This window comes from Apis mellifera, linkage group LG13 (assembly GCF_003254395.2).
Source record: "Apis mellifera strain DH4 linkage group LG13, Amel_HAv3.1, whole genome shotgun sequence".
Lineage (NCBI taxonomy): Eukaryota > Metazoa > Arthropoda > Insecta > Hymenoptera > Apidae > Apis > Apis mellifera.
The window spans coordinates 8697211-8719671 of NC_037650.1; the positions used below are offsets into that span (position 1 = coordinate 8697211).

The window sequence follows — 22461 nt, forward strand, 5'->3', positions numbered from 1 at the left end:
CTTTTTTTTTTTTGTTTATTTATTTTATTTCTTTGATAAACTAAGTCAAGTGCAAATAATTACGTATTACGCGAATGTGATTATAAGATTGAATGTGGTTTCATATTTATTAATTTGATATGAATATTTTTAGAAATAAGTTCATGAGTTATTTATATTTTGATTTTCTTAAAACAATATGGAAATGATTCCAAAGAAAAATGCATTTTATTTATCGAAATAAATGAATGAAGAGATTTTCTATAAGATTTTGCCATTAAAATGAATTTATTATTTATAAAAATATTCACATTTCAAATGAAAAGTAAATATTTTATTATTTCGTTATTTATTGACCCATCTTTGTATCATAATTGTACAACAGTCTATTATTCATACTCGGAAAGAAAAGATTTATCATATTTAATATTTATCATATTGTTGGAAAAAATTCTCTAACAAAAAACCTTCTATTATTCTCTAAAGAAAAATAATGATATCGAACTTGAGACATAAAAATAGTTTAAATAATGAGTTTTTTATATTATTTTTTAAATAAACAATCAGATCAATTAAATTCCTATTCAAACTTTCTATTCTTGTGACGAGACGACATATCAATAAATTATTGATCTTAAAATTTATAGTTATTCAAGATACATTTCTTCATTCAAGATCTTTATCAATTTCAAAGTTCATGATCACTTATTGTCAATAATGACGTATCTTTATATTCTTGACTGTGGTTCTTTACCTATTCATCATCCATTTATGTACATTATTTCGAAATTATGAACAGATAAATTTTAAAAATAAATAGATTTTTTTAAACAAATTAACATAATATAAAATCTTAATTGCAATGAAGATAGAATAGGAATCCCACTTTATCTAGCACGGTCAAAGATCAACAAATTAAATTAACTAGCCAGTTTATATACTTGGTACAATTTAACACAATGCCATACAGTACAGATCTCTGTGAACGAAGATGACCAAGTTAATAGCAGTGCTTTTTCTACTTGTAAACTGTCAAATACTGTTTTGCTCTGTTCATGAGACGCCTGGTAATAAATCTTAAAAATCTTTAGTACTATTGAAGCAACGAATATCGAATTGTGTTGAATGTGCAAGTATTTCGATATTTTTTTCAATAATAATCCCAGTGTTTCGAATTAGTGAAGCTTTAAACTAGATTCTATAAAATTTGATCACTATCTTGCTTTCTTCTTCGCGAATTTTCTTCAATAAATGATTCCATCGCATGCATTATAAATATCGTTATATAAGTATGTATTAATAGATGCATGATGTAATAAATTTCTTCTTCTTTATCTTTTATAATAATTTTCCTAAAAAATTGCTAATTTCTATCGTTATTTCATTAAGAGTTCAATTATTTGACACAATAACTATCATATTCAATACAATTCTAAAGATTCTTTTGTATATTTTTGAAAGTAATTCAATAATTCAATAATTCAAATTTGCATCTAATCTAATAAATTTTACTAGTAATGAAATTCTGATCAAAATCATAATTGCTTTAAAAAAAATATAGAATGATGTTCATTCTTATTTATTATCATTATCGATCTATTTTTTTTTATTTATACAACAATACAAATTGTATAAAATATTCAAGAAAAGATTCCACTGATTGATAATGTAATGTCAAGAATATTTATTTGTCCTGTTATCATTTAATTGATATCTACGAAACATTTTAATTAATAATCAATTTGATATTCCTTGTATAATCGATTAAAAAACTAGATTAAAACTTTTAAAAAGTATGAAAATATGATGACAATGACAGTCATGTCGATGCTATTCACCCATTAAAATCAAAAACAATTTACCGTAATTATGAATAACGAGATTTGATCTTTCACAGGAAATTATTATTTTTAATTATTATTACGTATATAATTATAATTATTAATACGTATATAATTATTTTCAATGTTAAAATAAGAAAGAGACAAAGAAAAAAACGTGGTAAAATAATTTCCAGAATAAAGTGAAGATCTTTTAACAAGAAAATTTTTTTCTTGTAAAATTATTAATTTGTTAATTTTTTTTTTTTTAGTGCGTCCAAGGATAATATCGAGATCGGAATGGGGCGCCAGAAAACCGACGACAACTATACGAGCACTTGCACAAAATCCTCCGCCATTTGTTATAATTCATCATTCGGCGACAGATAGTTGCATCACTCAGGCAATTTGTAATGCAAGAGTGAGAAGTTTTCAGGTAAATTAGAGTTTCTTCAAATCTTTCCTATTTATTGAATACAAAATTCGAACGAGCAATTAATATTATAATATTATGTAATATTAAATTCAAAAAATAAATAAGAAGATCTTTAAAGTAAAAGCAATAAATCAATATTATTTAAATTAATTCTATTACGAATTCTGAATTGAAAAGATTAAGTTGCCAAAATAATTTCTTTTTACTATTTCATTTTTCATTTCAAAGAATATTAAAGAATATATAAAAAAATACTTAAAGTTTTTTAATTGTCATATTTAGAATTACCACATAGATGAGAAGGGTTGGGGTGATATAGGCTATCAATTCTTAGTTGGAGAGGATGGAAACATTTATGAAGGAAGAGGATGGGACAAACATGGTGCACATTCCATATCTTATAATTCAAAGAGCATTGGAATTTGCATAATTGGTAATTTCGTTGGTAAGTAAATTGTATAATAGAATATAAAAAGACACTAATTCATATTTAAAACTTAATTATTTAAATATATTATCAAAATTATTATCAAAAATATCTAAATCTAAAATTAAATCTGCTATATATTTTTAATAAAATTTACTTAAAATAACATAGAACTTGAAGTGAAATATGTGAGAATAAATATTACAAGAAATTTCTTAAAAAGTTCTTATGAATTTAGTCTCGTTTTATTTCTTCTTCTTTTTAAATTTTAATCTAACCAATTTTTGTTTATTTGCAGGCCACACACCAAATGCAGCAGCTATAGAGGCAACTAAGAATTTGATCTCATATGGGGTAGCAATTGGGAAGATACAAAGCAATTATACGTTACTTGGCCATCGACAAACAACTCGCACTTCTTGTCCAGGCGATAGTCTATACGAATTGATAAAAACATGGCCACACTGGTCCTCGATTTAAATATTAAATTTCATCCCAAAGTATTGTTATATAATTTATTCTATATAATACATATATATATTTTTTAATGGAAAGTTTAAAAATGAAGATAATTAAATTATTTTAATTTTATTATAAAAAGATCAATGAAGTATTCTTTTAAATAATTTATACATAGAGAGTCACTATGCCATTCACTGAATTATCGTAAGTATCTTCCTCTGTTCTTACGCAAATATCTACGTGAGAAAAATCGGGTGAATTCGTTTTAACATCGTTGTAATGGCTTCTGTCTCTAGCCTAAGAAATAAAGTATTATATTGATTATATTTCAAAAAAAAAAAAGAGAAAAAGACATTTAAGTTTTAACTCAATGATACCTGAAGTGGAATCTGTCGCAGAAATTTTGCATTTAATTCTGGAATACACAATTTTGTGCCATATGGTATCCCTGAATCGAGATCCATTGAAACGGTTACGAATTCTGTACGCCCATCAAGAAAATCCTATGATTTAATATTAATATTTTCTTTAGTAATGTATAATTATAACAATAAAATATCTTATTTAATATAATATATATATATATATATATATATATATATATATTTTTCTTATTAACAAAATTAAATCAAACCTGCAGAGTTCTCAATTTCTTCATCTTGACATCCAAATAATCTGATTCGTTGTCACTATCAAATACAGGATAATAAGCTGTCAATGTCACGTTATAATGAACACGACCAGTGCACTCGAGATCTGTTTTACTCAGACATTTTTCTAATTAATGAATTAATTATATATCAGAAAAATATATAGAAATGAAAATTTAAAAATTTATCGTTTTATATAATTACCACTAGCAGAAATGGACGAAACAAGGAGCACTGTGAAGGAAAAAATTAATAAAATCTGTTTTTCCATTCTGTCAATACAAAGTCACAACTTTATATCCCAAGATTGGTCGTACAGCACATCGATGTAATAACTGGGTCTGTCGCTGCGATTTATAAAACATATTGTGTAAGCTGATGTGTCAACCATTGGAATTTGTCAATCTTTCAAAAATCGAAAGAAGAACATCGTATTTTAAATTATTTTAAATTATAAATAAAATGAAGATACAGATCCATTAAATTTTTTATAATTTAAATTATTTTTCTATGTATGCTATTTCTACTTGAATGAAAGTGTATGTTTATTCATTATAATGAAAGATTGACTATTGTGACAAAATCAGCAACAATGTATACAAAAGGAAAAATTTTAAATTCAAAATCTTTAACAAATATATTTGTTTATTGATCTTTATTTCATTATTGTATCAAATATAAATTACTATAAAAAAATTCTGTGTGTAAATGTATATATTTCTTTTTCAAATACTTTTTTTTTCATTTTAAGTATAGAATATAGTATATTTTATAGGATATTTTATTAATTAAACGTGTTGAAAAGAATAACATTGATCACAAAACTTCATTATCCTCTTCATTATAACGTCTTACAACTACTATATTCTTTCTGAATAATAAAAACCGTGTTTGACTGGGACACGTGGAAAACTACTGGTTGCTAGTCGACCAACAGACACTTTAGCATTCGTATGCGTTTTATCGTGAAAGTTTTTCTCATAACGAGTACTCATTATTACATATAGTGAAATGTAAGTGATAAACCGTTGAAAATAGTTCTCGTTAGAAGATCACTTGCACAAGAGTTTGATTGCAGAGATTTTTATCAAAATGACGTAACACGGAAGATATAAAAATGGTTTGTTTGATATGATTTGTTGAAATATACTTTTCGCAATTTCATCTTTTTTCACATTATTGTCACATTATCCACACTACTCTACTATATTAATTTTCTGTTGTGAAATTGTTAATTTTATTAGTATGATTAGCATGAAAGAAATTGTTTAATAATATTTCAAAATCGAACGAAACTTCTATATATGCTAATTAATGAATAAATATTTTCCAATACAATCACACTTATTTAATAATCTCTGATATCTCATCAACGGTCACTGGGTAAGATTCATGCAACATACATAATCGATATGTCATTGCTCCAGAGGATCGATTCTGGTCGAGTTGCAAGCTAAATAAGTAAACGAGGTAAACGACAAGGAAATGGACAAAACATTAAATTTATCTTGAATGTTATAATCGATAATCGTTAAATCTGGATCGTTCCAAGACAGATTGAAAGGTTGATAAATAAAAAATACGTGTCCCCTTCTTTTTTTTTTTTTTTTTTATTGAAGAATCATAATAATTCGACATATAAGATATTCGATATATAAGATTCCAATGTTTTTATGATTGGTTGATATAAATCACTTTATAATTAAAATTTAAAAAATTATTTTTTATTTTTAATTTTGAAGATTAATAGTTTTAATTAACTTAAAATCTTTTAAATTTATAAAATTTAAAAAATTGAAAACACGATTGATAAATATTTATAAGGCAAGTTTTATATAAATATGAATCAATTTGTTTAATTATTCAACTTGTATATATTGAATTATTTTTCTTCTTTCAGAGTTTGTCTTCTTTTTTGTATAAAAGAATTTTTTACATAATCACTTTTACATTGGTATGAGTAATGGTTTTTGCAATTGAAACGATTAAGAATTATCGACTAATTTACAAGTCTTCGATTTTTACAAATAATTCGATACGAGGGGGAATCACCAAACAAGTTGTTGGCCTTGTTCAGTTTTATCAACCGGAGTGACGGGTATTCAAGGATCAACCGTTTTGTTTTCTTTAGCTAATAACATGTTTATTTAATTATTTGATGAATTAAAGTAAGGGGATTCACTAGATTTAATAGAGGAAAGCATGGGAATTAATAATAAAATAAATAGATATAAAGAGCATCAAATTGATGAAATACGTTCAGCAGATTGAATAAGATGAACTTTTCAATCTATTAACAAACGTTTTCATTACTTATATTACATAAATTAATAGTCTTATTGAGGAACCAAGTATTCCAGACCATAAGGCTAGAATAATATATAAGATTCCAATGTTTTTATGATTGGTTGATATAAATCACTTTATAATTAAGATTTAAAAAATTATTTTTAATTTTTAATTTTGAAGATTAATAGTTTTAATTAACTTAAAATCTTTTAAATTTATAAAATTTAAAAAATTGAAATAAAAATTAAGATTTTGAGCTAAATTAATTGTTAAATTTTAAAAAAGAGTTAAATTGTAAATTTAAAAATTGAAAATTAAAATTTTTCTAATACTAATATATAATTAAAATTATTATAGTTTAAAATACAAAACATTAAATTGCAAATTTAAAGATTAATTTTTAATTATAATAATTTAGATGAAGTTTAATACAAGAAAAAATGATACATTAAATGATAGTAATAGTAAGTGCAAAATAGCTATGATATATATATATTTATTATCTTTGTCATCAAGAAAATTATTTTTATAAAAATTTATTTTTAAGAATACACGTTTTAAAATAATAATATAATTTCAAATTATTAATATTCTAGAAAGTATTAAAAAAAATAAAACTCAGTTGTAATTGTTTTAGCTCTAACTATTATAAAAATTAAATTTCATTTGATCACAAAAGTTAATAAAATTGGATATATTGCATAATTAAATATTAAAGGCAAATTTTCTTCTAATTTATCACCTAAATGTATCTTTTCAACTTAAAATCGATCCTCTGAAACTTCCTGAAACTCTGTCTAATTATAATCCAATTACGCATTACATCATAATTATTCGTCTTCGCGAAGAAAAAAAAAAAAGAAAGAAAAAAAATAGCGTTCCACTTCCTCGTTACTTTTTTCCAATACCATCCAACGAATGTCCAGTCTCGATGAAATTCTATGGAAACGTGTTCACAGGTGGCGTCGCGACGCCCTGTGAATCGACTTCATTCGCGACGCTTCCTCGTATCGCGCACGTTCTCTTTTCCAACTCCGCCGCGATTCAATCCACTGTCTCGTATCACCGTGAAGCTTTTTCCCTGTGTTGCGCCATGCCGCGAACATATGATCTCGACATGACGATTCGATGAAATCGATCAGGTAATTCCTCGATTCATCGGCGAACGATCGGCAAAAATAAAGATGATAATGCATGATGCACACACGATTTGGTTACAGATATCTTTGCACAACATTATCGTTTTACACTTTTACTTTTGTATTGCACTCTTTTTTTTTTTAATTTCTTTATTTTAAATTAGAATTCTTACACGTTGAGAATTGTAATAGTTGAAAAGTATTTTTTCAGGATTATTTGATTACTCACTTCAGTTGGCTTCACTTTGCTTTATGATTACTTAACTTACGATAATTTATAATAATTGTTTATGAAAATACGAGATTTTTGAGAAGAGAGATTTCTTTGTATTTTATTTTAATAAATAATAATGAAAATGGTACGAAAGTATGATTCGTGTTTGAAAGATTAATCAAGTTCTTGGATTTATTATTAAAGTGAAATGTTCGAAGAATGAAATGTTGCAAAAATTATCACTTGTTGTTCTTCAAAAATATTAAAATGATGTTTTTTAGAATTGATTTATGCAAATGTATCATCCACGTGTATCATTTAGCAAAATATATGAAACCTATCTTTCTTGAGAATTTCATAATGCAAATAAAACATGCAATTTGTAACGATAACGTTACATTAGATATTTGTATTACATTTGGCTTCACACGCGACCAACGAAGGAGTAGTTGTAAGGAAAAGGAAAAATTGCAAGCTAAATTACTTTAACGTATTATTTTTTAATATTTTTTTTTTGGAAATAATTTTATAAGCAATAATTAAAGATTGAACGTAAAAGAAATTATGAAAAGAATGCTGCAACATCTTTAAACTTTGTCAGAAATTTTCATCTTTTATTTGTTGATAATACAAAATATTTTTTTTTCTTTGTTAATTGATGAGAGATAAAATATTGAAAATATATATATAATATATAATAATATTTTGGTAATTTTTGAAAAATTGTGTTATTGAAAATCTTTATTTTTGCATTTTATACACAATTTCCTGTTCTATCTATATTTATTAAAGATAAAAAGAATAGAAATTTAAAATTTTTTTTAATTCACATATGATTTTCACCATATAAATCAAGGAATTTTTGGAATTTTAGAAGAAAAATAAAGAAGAATTTCTATTTTTTAAAATATTATATTAAATATTTTTATAATATTATTCTATAAAACTAACTATAATATTATTCTATAAAAACTAAAATATATTATTAAATAAAAGTGCGTATATGTAAAATATATAAAATTAATATAAATTCTTTAAAAATAATGATAAAAATCCATATATAAAAATAATATTTGTAATTTATTTACGAATTTTAAAATTCATTGATGATTAATTTGTTAACAACACATTGTGGAAAATTTTTATAAACGAATCATATCGTGTCGAATAATCTGTGATTCGATATGCTTGGTCACACAGAGTTTCGATTGGATAAGCTTGATGGAGAATCAATAGCGAGCATTTCAAGAATTGATTCATGGTCACGTATTAATGGGTAGATTATTACTTTCTAGATAAAAGATTTCAAAATTTTATCATTTTCCATAAACATATACGCAATCATTTAACAATTTATGAAATTGTTAAAATTTTATTTAACAAATTTTCCATTTAATATTTCAAGTTTCAACATTTAACATTGTTTTTCAATCTCTATAATTTATAATTAATTGAGATTCAATTTAATTTTTGCAAACTTTTGCAAACCATTTTCAATAACATTAACTTAATTTTCAGATACAAATGAATGCAACAATATTAAAGTCTTGGCTGCTACGAGGAGAATTTGAGAAATTGGAACATGTTGTCCTAGAAGGACGCGGAGCACGATTGTTGGGTGAAATTTCCCCAGATCTTAGAACTAGAGTCTTCCTAAAAGGACTCCCAAATTATTTGGTATATCTCTTTTCGTTTTATGCTAAATTTAATTTTTATCAAATCATCTAATTTTCTTCCTTTTCCACAGACAAAAATCTCTCACGTGCACGATGCAGTTTCACGTGGATCTTTGATAGAAACGCAAAAACTTATACTCGAAGAGCCCAAAAAGAAATTGGCCATTGCGAAAGATCCAGCTGGTACTCCTTTGCTGCACAAAGCAGTATATCACGATCATCAAGATATAGTCGAGTGGCTCGTGCAAAATTATCCTATTACCATTCAACAAAAAGACAGAGTAATTTTTATTATAAATTTCTATGAATTTTTCGATTATTTTTTTTATTACACGTCTCTTAAAATTTTTCGATATCTTTTTATCGTGATTTCATATACAGTTTGAAATATATTTTTTTTATTAATATTTTACAATTTTTAAATAATTTAAAAAATGTAAATTCAAAACATCATAATATTTTTGGTTTCTCTTATCATATCTAAAAATTAAGTACTCAAATATCTATCTCTTCTTAACACTTTTAATTTATTTGTTTACAAAAATCGTAAAATAAGATAACCATAAAAAAGAAAAAGATAAGAGATGAAATTTAATTTATTTCACCTAATTTTTACTTAATTTCAACAGAGATTAATAATTCTTGGATAAAATTATCACTTTATATTTACATTATTTCCTCGAAATAAATAAACACACGTTAAATAATTTAGATTATTTTTAATAACCATCATCAATTATTCTCGCATATCGATCGTTGAAAAACGTGAATCTCGACGAATTAATTAAATTAATTTGCTTCTCCATTTATTGTACAAGATCGTTCCCCAAGGCTGTCGTGACGATAATGTTTACGCTTCATCCGAGATATCCAAACGGTGAATAATCGAAAAGTCAGCGTTTCGTAACGACGATCGTCTTTTCTGGATCGCGTGACACGGCTAATGGCAAAGTGTAAACCACCTGTTCTTCCCTGCAGCCATCCAGGCGCACGCAGCGCCTTGAATATGCCAACCCGCTAGCTTCTCACCCCTTTTATCCACCCCTTTGATCTCGATTCAACCTTTATTACTCGTCGTTTAACCGTCGCCGACTTCGCGTTTTACTCCGCCGTTCCCCTCCCCCCTCGGAATATTAATTCCCCTATAATGTCGCGTTTTTTATCGTCGACAACTGTCTTTCGGTGAAATTATTTCGACAATGAAGAAAACGTTCATGAATTGAACAATAAGTTAAGTAAATGTTAGATTTGAATATTCTCGCGTCTGATCGATATGGTCAACGCAATTATAAGCTGTCGATAGTTTGAAAAATACGGGATAAGAACTTTCCATGATTTTCTTAATTTCAGTAATAATAGTTTATTGGAAAATTATAATATAAATTTTCGACGTTGTTTTAAGCTTCTTTGAATAGAAATTTATAATTAATAATTAAGTGAATATTCTCGTGTCTGATCGATATGGTCAATGCAATTATAAGCTGTCGATAGTTTGAAAAATACGGGATAAGAACTTTCGATGATTTTCTTAATTTCAATAATAGTAGTTTATTGGAAAATTATAATATAAATTTTCGATGTTGTTTTAAGCTTCTTTGAATAGGAATTTATAATTAATAATTAAGTTTCGTAGATGAAAAGGCGTCTCGAAAGATATGATAAAAATAAATTAATAATTAATTTATTTCGTTGATTATGTTGTTTATCATGGATTTCAAGTATTGAAACTGAAATTTTGCTTGATTTTGATTTGTAGGAAGGGAGAACAGCGTTGCATTACTGTGCCTGTAGCAAGGATCCTGAAGCGATTTGGGATGTTCTGATAGAAAACGATTGCGACGCGAGTATCATCGACAAAAGGGGCAATCCTGCGGCTTATTACTTGGAGCATAGCTCGGAAATTGAGCTACCGGAAGTGGAGAACATGTCGCGCCGGAAGACCAGCTTTGGCAAAGAATGTGAGCAATTTATTTTTATTACAGTTCATGATAAACGTGAAGTAAGCAAAATATATTTTCAAAGCTGTACGCGAAGACAAAAAAAATCTTTAATAAGTTTATTTTATTAAATGTTTCATCGAATAACAACAATTAAAATAGATCGTCACCGGCAACCTTGCAAAACTTCACTTCGTTCATTTTAACCACTTTTAATGCTTATACATTCCTTGACTTATACCCTATGGATTCTTCTCGGTAATGACTCGGAAGAATCAATAAAACTTAAATTTATAAAGCAAGGAAAACTGTATCGATCGATGGACACGAGAGACATTCTCATAATCGTTAGTCGAATTATATTTACGGAATCTTCAAAAGTTGCTAAATGCTTAAAATTATTACGACGCGAAGAGATTCTTAGATTTTCTGATTCTATTCTTGATTCACTCGGTAACACACTTTCGTTCGATCTTCGAAGAGTGAAATTGTATATATGAAGGAAAATTACAAGCTATCGCGTGTCGTAAATATATTTCCTTTGAGAATCGACAAACGAGCTATTTCCTGAAAAATTTTTATTAGATTTTGAACGGTAAATTGTTCGAGGAAAATGCGATAAATGAAAGTTGAAATTGAATTTTCTCGGTAAAAGAGCAATCGATTTTATATAGAAATTTTATAAATTTCGAGCTTCGACTTCGATTTCGAAGAAATGAATAACTTCACTTTGAAGTTGTCGCGCAGAATCGACGAATAACTTGAATTATTAAGGTCAACGATATAAGATTATAATTAAATTGATAGATCTTGATAGATAGACGTTCACCTACAAGCGAATAATTTATTCTACGTATGATAACTCATATGAATTTACAGTGAGTGTAACACGTACAACGTGTACTGACATTTCTGCCAACATTGATTGATCTATTTATTAAGGAAACAGAGAATACTGTAAACGTGTCAGTGAGTGACGAGGTCCGTGCACTCGGTTAACTTATCAAAAATGTATTAATTCACCGATAGAACACGCAATCTAAGTCGATTAAAAGACAAAGCATGCGCGTATGTAATTTTAATTGAATCGAATTATTTACATTTCAAACTTTTCCCTCTAAATTAAATTGATTATTTATTATTACAATTTCTTACAATATTGTTTAAAACTTTTTCTTTTTCTATTTTACGAATTATTATTGATTATTTAAGCAAAAGTATCATCACGAAATTTTATCATTAATTTTTTCTTCCTGTTTTGTTTTATTTTTATTTATTTTTTTTTTTCTAGAAACAATTGAGCACTAATTAACCATATGACTCGATTACTTTTAAAAAACGTAAAAAAGACATTGAGCGATTATCGATGTAATTTTTCATTAAAAATGTCATTTAAAAATGTCAACACAAGATATCTCGTTTAATTTTCCCAATGTCGTTATTAAAGTTAAAGTTACGCAAAAAAAAAAAAAAAAATAAATGATAATATGTCGTAAATATATCTATTTAATTGCATTCTACAATTTCAATTTCTTTTATTAATACAGATCAAGAGAAGGAACAAAGGCGTATGTATAATAAATTATCGATTCTTGATAATTGATATTAAGAGGGAAAATCTACAAAGCTCATAAGTTTTCGATTCCAAGTTTCAATAAGGAAACAATGTTGAACGTGAAATCGATGTTTGCTGCTAAAAGAAATCCCCGAGTATCTAAAATATTTATCACGTTTCCTCAACACGCGATGTACATTTTACAAATCTTGTCACTTATAAATGTTTAATGAAGTCATATCTCAAATAGGAAAAGGTCATATCATTAAAACTCATACTTTGGTACTTGTTTTCCTTTTACACTTATTTTTAAAGTCGACATTTTAAAGTCACCTTTTCGTTTTCGAAATTTAATATTCCAGTTTATTTGAAAATGCCACGCTTCATCTTCAATGAAATTTTTATTCCTGAAACGAAGATTAAATTAGATTCTCGATCGAATTATTATTCTTTAACGAATTAAAGAATACAATAAATAATAAGAATATAAAATAAGAGAATGTTCATTATGATTATAAATTATAATTATTACTTTAATAAGAAGACGATAATAAAATATTTTTATTATCGATTTTCCTTCGAATAATTTATATTGAAAAATTTTTCCATCAAATCAATTTTTAAAATCATTTTATTATACTTTTCCCAGCAAAATATCATTCCAAATATTATTCCTTAGGCTTAGACTTCAAACCTTCGAACATAAGAATATGGATCCACAATCGAGATATAGGAAAACTGCAGCAGGTTTTGTGGGAGGGTCATGGGAACAAGTTGCGTATGGAGACCAGCAACAATCCTCGAGTGAGAAGATTTCTGGAAGCTGTGCCGTTCATTATGGTTTGTCCAATCTTTCCTCTTTATTTCCTATCCAATTTTTAAAAATATTTCTCAATAATATAAAATATCTGCAGGGTACCGTGAAGGATGTCCACGCATTAGTAATAAATAACGATTTAGAGGAGTTGGAAAATAAAATAGAGGCCACCTCCCCGATCGTTCTTTACGGCAAAGATGGCAACGGTTTGAACGTGTTGCATAAGGTAAGAAGAATAACAATTTTAAACAATTTATTTTTTTTTAAATCTTGTACGATTCGATAATCAACAGGCTTGTGGCTTGGGATACACGGAGATCGCGAGGAACATCCTCGCGAAATTCCCCTCCGTTGTGGAAGCGCAGGACAACGACGGGAAGACACCGTTGCATTACGCGGCTGCAGCCAAGGATGATGGAACTTTGTACAATTTGTTGGTCGAGTACGGAGCCGATGAAAGTAAACTGGATAACGTGAGTGCATGAATTTTACAATTATATAATTTATAAAAATTTTTAATTACGAAATTTATGGATGAAATTTTGCATTGTTAGAGGTTAAAGGCGCCAGCATTTTACAAAAATCGGCCATCGGACATAGACCAATCGCTGTTAAACGTGATACCGGAAGCGCCTCGAGTTGCGGGGACGTCGTATCCCAAACATTGGGACTGGAGGATTTTAGACGCGGAGGAATTTATACTTAGAGGGATGAAGAAGGTTAACAGTGCGGATATCGATAGCGCATTTGGCAGCGCGGAATCGGCGCCGAAGAATCTCAGCAGATCCATGGAACAGGTAGTTTTTGATATCGTTGATAATCTCTTTCAATAGTGAAATTTCTTGAATTGATTTTCTGAAAGCAAAGAAACGTTCAGAAAGAATTTTTTAAGAACCGGATGTTTCGATCGTTTTATCGAGCAGATAAAAAATATCGAGGAAGATCGAAAAGACGAAGAGGAAAACGCGGAAGACGCGGAGGATGGAAAGAAGAACGGGGAAAACGCGGAATCTGTTGAAAATCCGGAGGATACCAAAAACGAAGAAAATGAGGAAGATGCGGAAAACGCGGAGAAGACGGAAGAAACGGAAGAAACGGAAGAAGCGGAAGTGGCGGAGAATCCGGAGCCAGAAACCACGGAAGAAGGTAACGAGGAACAGGAGGCGAAGGTCGAAGAAATGGAAGAGAAGTCGTCGGATGACGACGTGGTGACAGGTGCAGAGATGCAAGAAACGGAGGAGAATCCAAAGTCGAGAGGTGAGGAGGAGAACGAAGATGAGGAGGAGAAAGAAAGTGAGGAGAAAGAAGGTGAGGAACCGGAAGGTGAGGATAAAGTCGATGAAGAAGAGGATAAAGAGGATAAAGAGGAAGCAGAGGAATCGCAGAAAGAGGATGAAGAGGGGAACGAACAGGAGGAGGAGAATAAGGAGGAGCAAGAAGAAAGAAAAGAGCCCAGTACCGGTGATTCTGGTGTCGATGATCCCGGAAACGAGGAAGACCAGGTACAGTCATCATAAAAATAGTCATCATAACATTAGACGAGTCGAAAATTTTTACCAATTTCTTAGCACAAAAAAAAAAAAAAGAATTACATCGTCAGCGTTCGTATCGTTGAGCGAGAAGTAAGATAAGTAATATTATAATTTAAACGAACTTCAACTTCAAATTTAGTTAATTATATAAGTGATTAGAGATTATTAAAAGATGAAAAAATATAACTGACTCTTTTGATTGTTTGTTCATGTTTAGTCAGCCGGCTTGTAGGTATATAACGAGGAATTTACATTTGCGATTGTAGATGACAGGATATATAATTAGAGTATATCATGTATATTGAAAATAAGAAATGATCGATATGGAGATTATTATACAGTATGTTCTTTGTCACGCACAAATATATATATATAATAATAAATAAATGACTGAACAAGGAACTTCTCTTATAACTTATGCACAGACCCATAAATTTATTTTTTTGTTTTTTTTTTATTAATTTTATTTGACACGATAAAAGATATTGTTTCTTCATTGTTTTAACATTGAATCTTTTTAATAAATTTATGAAATATACATATTCATAAAATATGTATTTTATAAAATATTCTTTCTACTTTAAAAAGAAAAAAAAAAGATCTTTTTTATTTCAATAAAATTATTGTCACGCCAATATTCATTTTACAAGATACTATCTTATAATATATATCGTTTAAATGTAAAAGTATTCCCAATAGAATTTTATTTTTCTATCCTATCTAACATCAGTTTTTTTTTTAATATATATATTACTTTTCTACTCTATAAATACAAAATAATTAAACAAGATTAGAAGAACAAGAAATTTCCATTCTACGGAAATTAATATAAAAAACCAAAATCTATTTTTAAAATATAATAATTAATATGATTGAGTCGAAACAATTTTATTGTTCCACTACCATTAATACTGTTCCAAGATAAACCTGTGTGAAAAAGCACAGTGTCAGAGAGACAAACTAGCTTCGATCGCGTTTCACACTAAAGCGTGCACACGCACGACGAAACGCAAAGTAGGCGAGAATTATCGATTTACCGTATCTAGATTGTCACGTGAGATTAATATTTTCCTGTATCGATCGTCGGGTTATGACGTTCGTGCGCATGGTTTTGCACTTGGAAATGATCAGCAGGTGATCGTCGGCGAACACGAGGAGCTTCCGGAAGCAGACTTGAACGAGGGCACGATGACGGCCGATCCGGAAATCGAGAGGCTGCTGGAGGCCGGCAACATGGAGCAATTAGCCACGCTGGTGCTCAATGGCGAAGGTAGAAGATTGGTTGGTAGGCATTCAGGGAATACAGAGCTGCAGACGTTCATCGATCGTGTCCCTTCGTACATGGTAATATAAAAAAATATTGCTCGCCTCGTTTCGTTCCTATAAACGTAGTAGACATATATATATCTTATTAGAAGCAAGAATTCGATACAAACCGGTTTTTAACTTGAGCTTGTAAATATAGGTTGTTTATGGCTTGTCGTGGTTTCTGGTTGCTGTAATAAATTTTGCATTAGATAAATTTATTGAAGATTAATGAAGCAAATAATCGATTTTTCAAATAACAAGTGATAAGTATCGTATATCAATCGTTGTAGGGGAAAATTCATGCTGTGCATATGGCAGCACGAGAAGGGAATCTGAGGGATCTACAAAGCGCCTTAGATCGTCGTAAATTTGCAGTTGCAAGAGATGAATCATCGCCACGTGGCGCAACGCCTCTTCACGTTGCAGTGATATTTGGAAACACTACCATTATCAGGTAAATTAAACACAAACAACAACATATCATCCGTTTCATCAATATAAATGCCATATTAATTTTCGTTGCATGTATTTTCAATTTTTCTTATCAAATTATGCATTAACATTTATGAAACACAACAACTTGATTCGAGGATAATTTTTCACAAAAAGAGAGACAATGAAATGACAATGGAATTATATTGAAAAATTCTATCGTAACGTTTCACAGGAGATCAAAAGCACAAGTATAAAATGAATTGTCTTCGTTTCAATCGTGGATTATCGATTTCTTTATTCGACTTGTTTAATCTTTTATGTTTTCATTAGATATCTGGCAGGCAGGTTTCCAGAAACTGCGCACGCAATCGATCTCGATGGCCGAACACCTTTGCACTATGCAGCTACACTAGCGGACAACGGCCATTATTATAACCTTCTACTTCACTTGGGTGCCAATCCTTTAGTTCAAGACAACGTGAGTGCAATCTTAATAATGATCCATTGTTCCCAATTGAAATCGACATGATTAAATTTACGAAAGATTATATATTCCCTATAATGTAATATTCTCTCACTCGTTTCGTCGATGTCGATATATTCTTGTTCTACCATTATTGTTCGCATAGTTCGGACAAAAAGCGGATTATTACAAACAAGACCAGTCCGAATTCTCTCACAAATCACTCCTTCGCGATTTCGGAGCTAATGAGAAGTTGGCCGACGAGATATTGACGGATAAAGGTATTTCATTCGAACGAGGCACTTTCGAGCACCATCGATCACTCCTAACGAATCTGTACTACGATAGTTTAAGGCACTATATACGTACTTCCTTCTGAATATAGAAAATCTAAACTACGAACATTATCTCATTATCCAATTAGTATTGATCACTGATTTATTTAGTTATGTTTCAATCACCTTGCTTTCTTATACGTGTTACCATACGTGTCTCAAATCAATCACGAATAATTAATAATCACAGATTCATTTTTCTAAATACATAATAATTGAAATATTTGTCCTACAAGCAATCACAATTTAAGTAAGAGATGCTCCAAAATCCAAAAGGTTCTAAAATTTTCCAAGATCCTCTAAGATCGACTAAATCAATATCAATTAATTGGCACAAATCCATCGCTTACGTTAATTATCCATCCCGTTGAAAACTTTCCTCACTGATTTATCTCCGCGGCTGTCTCCACCTGGACGTCCTCGCTGTTCCGGCGTGCACTCTCGTGGCCGAAAAACGAAGTTTCTGGAGGCGACATCTATTCCTCGCGTCGAGACTTAAACGAACCGGAGACCGTAGCTACCCTGGAGAGATGTTTCCGTCTTCTGATCGGCGCGAGACACGGTACGACACCAAAATCGGCTGGGAACTCCGGTACATTGATCGGTCGTTGCCTGAAACGGCCTACGTTCGATCGTATCAAGCACCGTGTGACACGCATGGACCACAATCTCTTTGATGTGATCTGGCCCGCTTTTAAGAGATACGGTAACTCGTACAACAACGCGAGCAACGCGAGCAGCGCTTATTCCGTGATCAGCAACATGACGGACGAGGACGAGTCGTTTTCCGTGGTCGCGCCCGATTACGAGAGTTACATAGTGTTCGCCGAGTTCTTCGATCCTTTGATCAGAGACGTGCATTGCGTGACGGCCAGCGGCGATCTGCCCGATCATCCCGTTCCGAGATTCTTCTACGAGGACGAAGAGGGAGAGGAGAGCCACGACACGCTGGACGAAGTGACCGTGTCCTCGATCAATTCGTACGATCTCGATCCTCCGGCCAAGTACGTTCAAGCCGGTGTGATAGAGTGTTGTAGAAATCTGGAGAATTACACTCTACCGTTGACGTTGACCGTGAACCAGCTTGAGGAGGTGGAACAAGAGATCACGAATCAACTGATGAGCCAAGAGATCACGACGATGATAGCCGAGGGTAGCAGCGAGGACGAGGCCGGTTCTTACTTCACCCTGAACGAGATCCTCGACCAGCCGAGTCCCATTAGGGCCCAGCTGGCCGCAGCTGGTCTACTTTTGCCGATCACCGACTTCACCGAGCTCCACGACGATAAACGCCTTCACGGGAAACACTGGCCCTACGGCCGAGGAGTGTACGTGGCTTCGGCCGGCGACCTGGCTATCTGGGTCAACGTTCAGGATCATCTGAGGATCGTTTCTCGGACTAGTGACACCAGGCCTGGCTTGATCGGACATGCATACGCGAGAATGGCGAAATTGATGATGGTGTTCGATTCGAGATTGAAGTTCAAGAGGGACAGAAAGCTCGGATTTCTAAGCGCGCGCCCGTACGCAATTGGCAATACGCTTAGATTTAACGTGTTAATCAGATTCCCCGAACTGTCCAAGGAATTTGATCATTTGAAGCATCTGTGCGTCGTTCGAGGGTTAAGTATACGGGAAACGGTGAAAAGGGATACGGTACGAATCGGTAATCAACAATCGTTGAGCATCACCGAATTGCAGACCCTTCAAGATTTCTCGAGGGCCGTGCTCAATGTTCTGGCGTTGGAGAAGGAATTGTCGATAAATAATTCGTTGAAAATTGCCACCTTGATCGCGGGCCTCTTTCGTAAACGAAACAGCGTTAAGCAGCGTTTACAGAATTGAGCTTTCATCAACTCTTTATAGTATATTTCTATCTTCTTCTCCTTCTTTTCCTTCTTTTTTTTTTTTTTTTATATATATATAAAATTAAAAACGGAACAATACGCTTATACATGGAATCCTTCTGTGATAATTCACGAGCCAATCAACACGTTCGACTGTTAAATTATCTCCCATCCCAGACTGAGGCAATATATATATATATATATATAGGGGAGATATGTTTTAGCGTTTATGTTGAGAATGAAAGAGACAAGAGAGACGTTGGAAAGATGTGTGTGAACGTTATTCTATTTCTCGTGCGACGAATGATATGATACTTAAATGATTAAAACTACTAGAGGGAACAACTGGATTTATTCATTAGGTTAGTAGAACGAACAGTAATATTGGTACATGAAACAGTACGCTTTGACATGTTGTCGCACGACACCATGCTTACGTGAAAATGTGTATATGTACCTGAAATGGAAATTTACAGGGAGGTTTCGTTATATAAAATGTTCTAGAAGATTGGAAGAGTGAAAATAGGGGATGGAGGAAATTTATAAGAGCTTGTTTATGTGTCATGCACGAGTTCGATGTTCACACGAAACAGAAATGGCGTAGCACATGTCTTTCCAACTCGATGTACTCAATTTTAAGATAAATTGTATATTTTTTATAATGGCTATTGTACGTAAATGATTATACATAAACGAAATCCTCTCACTTTTTTTATCAAATGTGATTTTTTTTTTCTTGTTGCAAATTCTCGCAATTTTGTGTAAAAATGTGTGCTTTTATATATTTCAATTTTTTATATATATACGCTGTAAATTTGTCGTACGATTTATACGTGCAACACGAATTTCAGAGTGGAGTGATGCACTTTGTATCCGTGAGTGTGCACCTTTTGTTTGTGAAAGATTTTGCTTTTTTTATCGTTTTCGAAAAGAAGAAGAATAATTAAAGATAATAAACGTATTGCACTTGTATCGATATAAGTGGAAATAATCGTTATATAAAATAAGTGCAATAGGTAATTTCTAAGTATTTTATGCATCATCCATTTGATAACAATAAAAATTCGTATTTCAGACGACAAAGTGGACGTATCGATATTTCGAGAAGAAGAGGGTCGCTACTTAGCATCGTGTAAGACGATTTTGAATGAATGATTGAACGAAAATTTTCTTTAATTTGATTAAAAGTGATTTAAAAAATATAAAATTTTTATAGCACTCGGTGATCCATTGATCAGAGGTTTGACAGAAGTTGCCAATAATCGTCCAAAAGATCCAGTTACTTATCTGGCTACTTATTTGTACAATTTTGCCAATAAAAGCAAGAGCAGCCCGCAGGAACAGGTAAACAAAATTTTAAATATAATTTTGAAACAGTAAATAACGAATAGATTCTAATAGACTGGTATATCTTCAGGAACCTAATGTATTGATCATTCCTGATCGTCCCGAAGAAAACATAGAGAATATCGAGAATGAGAATGGAGATGAGGATGCTGGTTATCCACAAAGCCCGGGTTCAGATGTACCAGAATCAGCTTTTAGCAATCCTAATAGAGTATGATTTTAATTAGCAACTAGTGTATAATATTAAATATATCAATATATTGATTAATAAAATGAATTCAGGATGAGCATGGACAAAGCGTTATTCATTTCGCTGCCATTAGATCTTATCCAAAGGATGGTTTGTTCCATCTACTTCAAGAGAGTCAAGTTAACGTTGGTTTCAGAGACGAATTGTACAGGACGGCTAGAGATGTAGCTGAATTGGCAAATATTAGAGAAAATATCGACGAAATTGATCGTTACGTGGCTTATTTGGCAGCAAGAGGTTGGCAAGATTTAATTCTAAAAAAATTTTAAAAAATACTATAGATAAATCTAGAAAGATCTTTTTAATATAAATCATAAAAAAAGAAATCAAAAAGATTATGCGATAAATGTTATGTAACTTGTAATGTTTGTAAAAACAGGTGAAACAGAAAAATTAGTAGAATTATTATTAGAAGGATACGATCACATTTTGGATGTAGAAGATGAGGGTGTGAATATTGTAGACATTGCTGCGGAACGAGGACGAGAAGCGACTATACAATTTTTACAATCTATTCCAAATTATGTGGTAAAATAGAAAAGTTTATTATTATATTTTTAAGAAATATTAGAAGATTAATATATCTAAGAAATATATTATTTTTTCATAGACGCAACGCGAAGAAGTGCATCATGAAATCAGAACAGGCAATGTAGCAAGAGTGAAGGAATTATTAAATAAAAATAACGGTGGAGGGAAACTGTTGGCAATGGGAAAGAATTCAATGAGTAGATGCGCCCTTCACATTGCGGTACTTCGTGAAAATATAGAACTGGTCCAATACATTGCGAAAACGTATCCAGAAACTTTGCGTATCGGTGACAATGTAAAAATTAATTTAATAAATCATTTATTTTCAATTCAGTTGTAAAAAAAAAAAAGAAAAAAAAAAGATCTTTGACACTCCATTTCAGTTGGAAAGAACAGCTTTACATTATGCAATGGGTTTACTAACTGTTGAAGAATTGAGTAATATTCTTATCAAAGCGGGTGCAAAACGTATAGTGAAGGATTTGGTATTATATAAGAAATTTTTATATTCTAACAAGTAGCTAATTAATTCAACAATAATAATCTATAATATTTTGAAATTTTAGAAATCACGGCAACCTTCCTATTATTTCATGAACAAATCAGACATAGAGAGACTTCAAGAAGAAGAAGAAAGTATGATCAAATAGATCCATTGGACGATGCTAATCACCGTGTAATTCGTTCACTTACACCTTTAAATATTTGTGCGTATGAAATATGACATACATTGAGAAAGAATAAAGCGTACATTCAAATAGGAGATAAAATAATTAAATGTGCCACTTTCTATATGTCCTCTTGTGTATTGGAATTATTCTATTTGATCAATCTTTGATATTCTTTTTTCTCAAGGTATGTCTAATGTAATGTAACGAATGAATAGAAGCACTCTCCTGATCCCGTGTAAAAATTACGATTATATAATGAATCTACGTCATGTAATATACATTACAGTATTAATAATACAAATAATAAAAATATTCAGTTTTTCCGTATACATTTCTTTTAA

The 22461-nt window shown here is 30.7% G+C and overlaps 3 protein-coding genes across 7 annotated transcripts; 2 read left to right on the forward strand and 1 right to left on the reverse strand.

Moving 5' to 3' along the window:
- Positions 1 to 967: 967 nt before the first annotated feature.
- Positions 968 to 3466, forward strand: Pgrp-s2 (peptidoglycan recognition protein S2). 2 transcript variants are annotated; one of them, NM_001163716.1, is given in 4 exon segments: positions 968 to 1046; positions 2072 to 2235; positions 2518 to 2680; positions 2961 to 3452. In NM_001163716.1, coding segments are annotated over 4 exon segments (585 nt in total). In that variant the 5' UTR covers positions 968 to 970; the 3' UTR covers positions 3143 to 3452.
- On the reverse strand, positions 3010 to 4387 carry LOC100576758. The gene is made up of 4 exons (XM_006564053.3): positions 3979 to 4387; positions 3759 to 3901; positions 3502 to 3627; positions 3010 to 3421 (listed from the first exon to the last, which is right to left on the reverse strand). Exons 1-4 carry the CDS (start codon positions 4043 to 4045, stop codon positions 3290 to 3292), a joined length of 468 nt encoding a protein of 155 aa, XP_006564116.2. The 5' UTR covers positions 4046 to 4387; the 3' UTR covers positions 3010 to 3289.
- Positions 4388 to 10797: 6410 nt separating this feature from the next.
- Positions 10798 to 22447, forward strand: LOC551249. 4 transcript variants are annotated; one of them, XM_026444855.1, is made up of 19 exons: positions 10825 to 11050; positions 13264 to 13424; positions 13499 to 13627; positions 13695 to 13874; positions 13956 to 14198; positions 14325 to 14903; positions 16065 to 16277; positions 16532 to 16695; positions 17007 to 17154; positions 17306 to 17420; positions 17935 to 18036; positions 20397 to 20453; positions 20538 to 20665; positions 20739 to 20879; positions 20951 to 21155; positions 21298 to 21446; positions 21529 to 21744; positions 21833 to 21934; positions 22016 to 22447. In XM_026444855.1, exons 1-19 carry the CDS (start codon positions 11017 to 11019, stop codon positions 22097 to 22099), a joined length of 3150 nt encoding a protein of 1049 aa, XP_026300640.1. In that variant the 5' UTR covers positions 10825 to 11016; the 3' UTR covers positions 22100 to 22447. The 4 variants fall into 4 exon arrangements, 2 of the variants coding, with proteins under 2 accessions (XP_026300640.1, XP_026300641.1); XM_026444856.1 differs by lacking the exon at positions 17935 to 18036 and having other exon boundaries at positions 10826 to 11050; XR_003306011.1 differs by lacking the exons at positions 20951 to 21155; positions 21298 to 21446; positions 21529 to 21744; positions 21833 to 21934; positions 22016 to 22447 and adding an exon at positions 20173 to 20337 and having other exon boundaries at positions 10798 to 11050; positions 17935 to 19683; positions 20739 to 20794.
- Positions 22448 to 22461: the final 14 nt, after the last annotated feature.

Excerpts from the sequence above, each read along its gene's own strand:
- Pgrp-s2 (XM_006564043.3), top strand. Across the intron at positions 2,236-2,517 it reads CAAGAGTGAGAAGTTTTCAG|AATTACCACATAGATGAGAA; the intron begins GTAAATTAGAGT and ends TGTCATATTTAG. Across the intron at positions 2,681-2,960 it reads CATAATTGGTAATTTCGTTG|GCCACACACCAAATGCAGCA; the intron begins GTAAGTAAATTG and ends GTTTATTTGCAG.
- LOC100576758 (XM_006564053.3), bottom strand. The coding sequence starts at position 4,045 with ATGGAAAAACAGATTTTATTAATTTTTTCCTTCACAGTGCTCCTTGTT. Across the intron at positions 3,902-3,978 it reads TTCGTCCATTTCTGCTAGTG|AAAAATGTCTGAGTAAAACA; the intron begins GTAATTATATAA and ends TTCATTAATTAG. Across the intron at positions 3,628-3,758 it reads AGAAATTGAGAACTCTGCAG|GATTTTCTTGATGGGCGTAC; the intron begins GTTTGATTTAAT and ends ATTAAATCATAG.
- LOC551249 (XM_026444855.1), top strand. The coding sequence starts at position 11,017 with ATGTCGCGCCGGAAGACCAGCTTTGGCAAAGAAT. Across the intron at positions 18,037-20,396 it reads TCTGATCGGCGCGAGACACG|ACGACAAAGTGGACGTATCG; the intron begins GTACGACACCAA and ends TTCGTATTTCAG. Across the intron at positions 21,156-21,297 it reads GGCTTATTTGGCAGCAAGAG|GTGAAACAGAAAAATTAGTA; the intron begins GTTGGCAAGATT and ends TTGTAAAAACAG.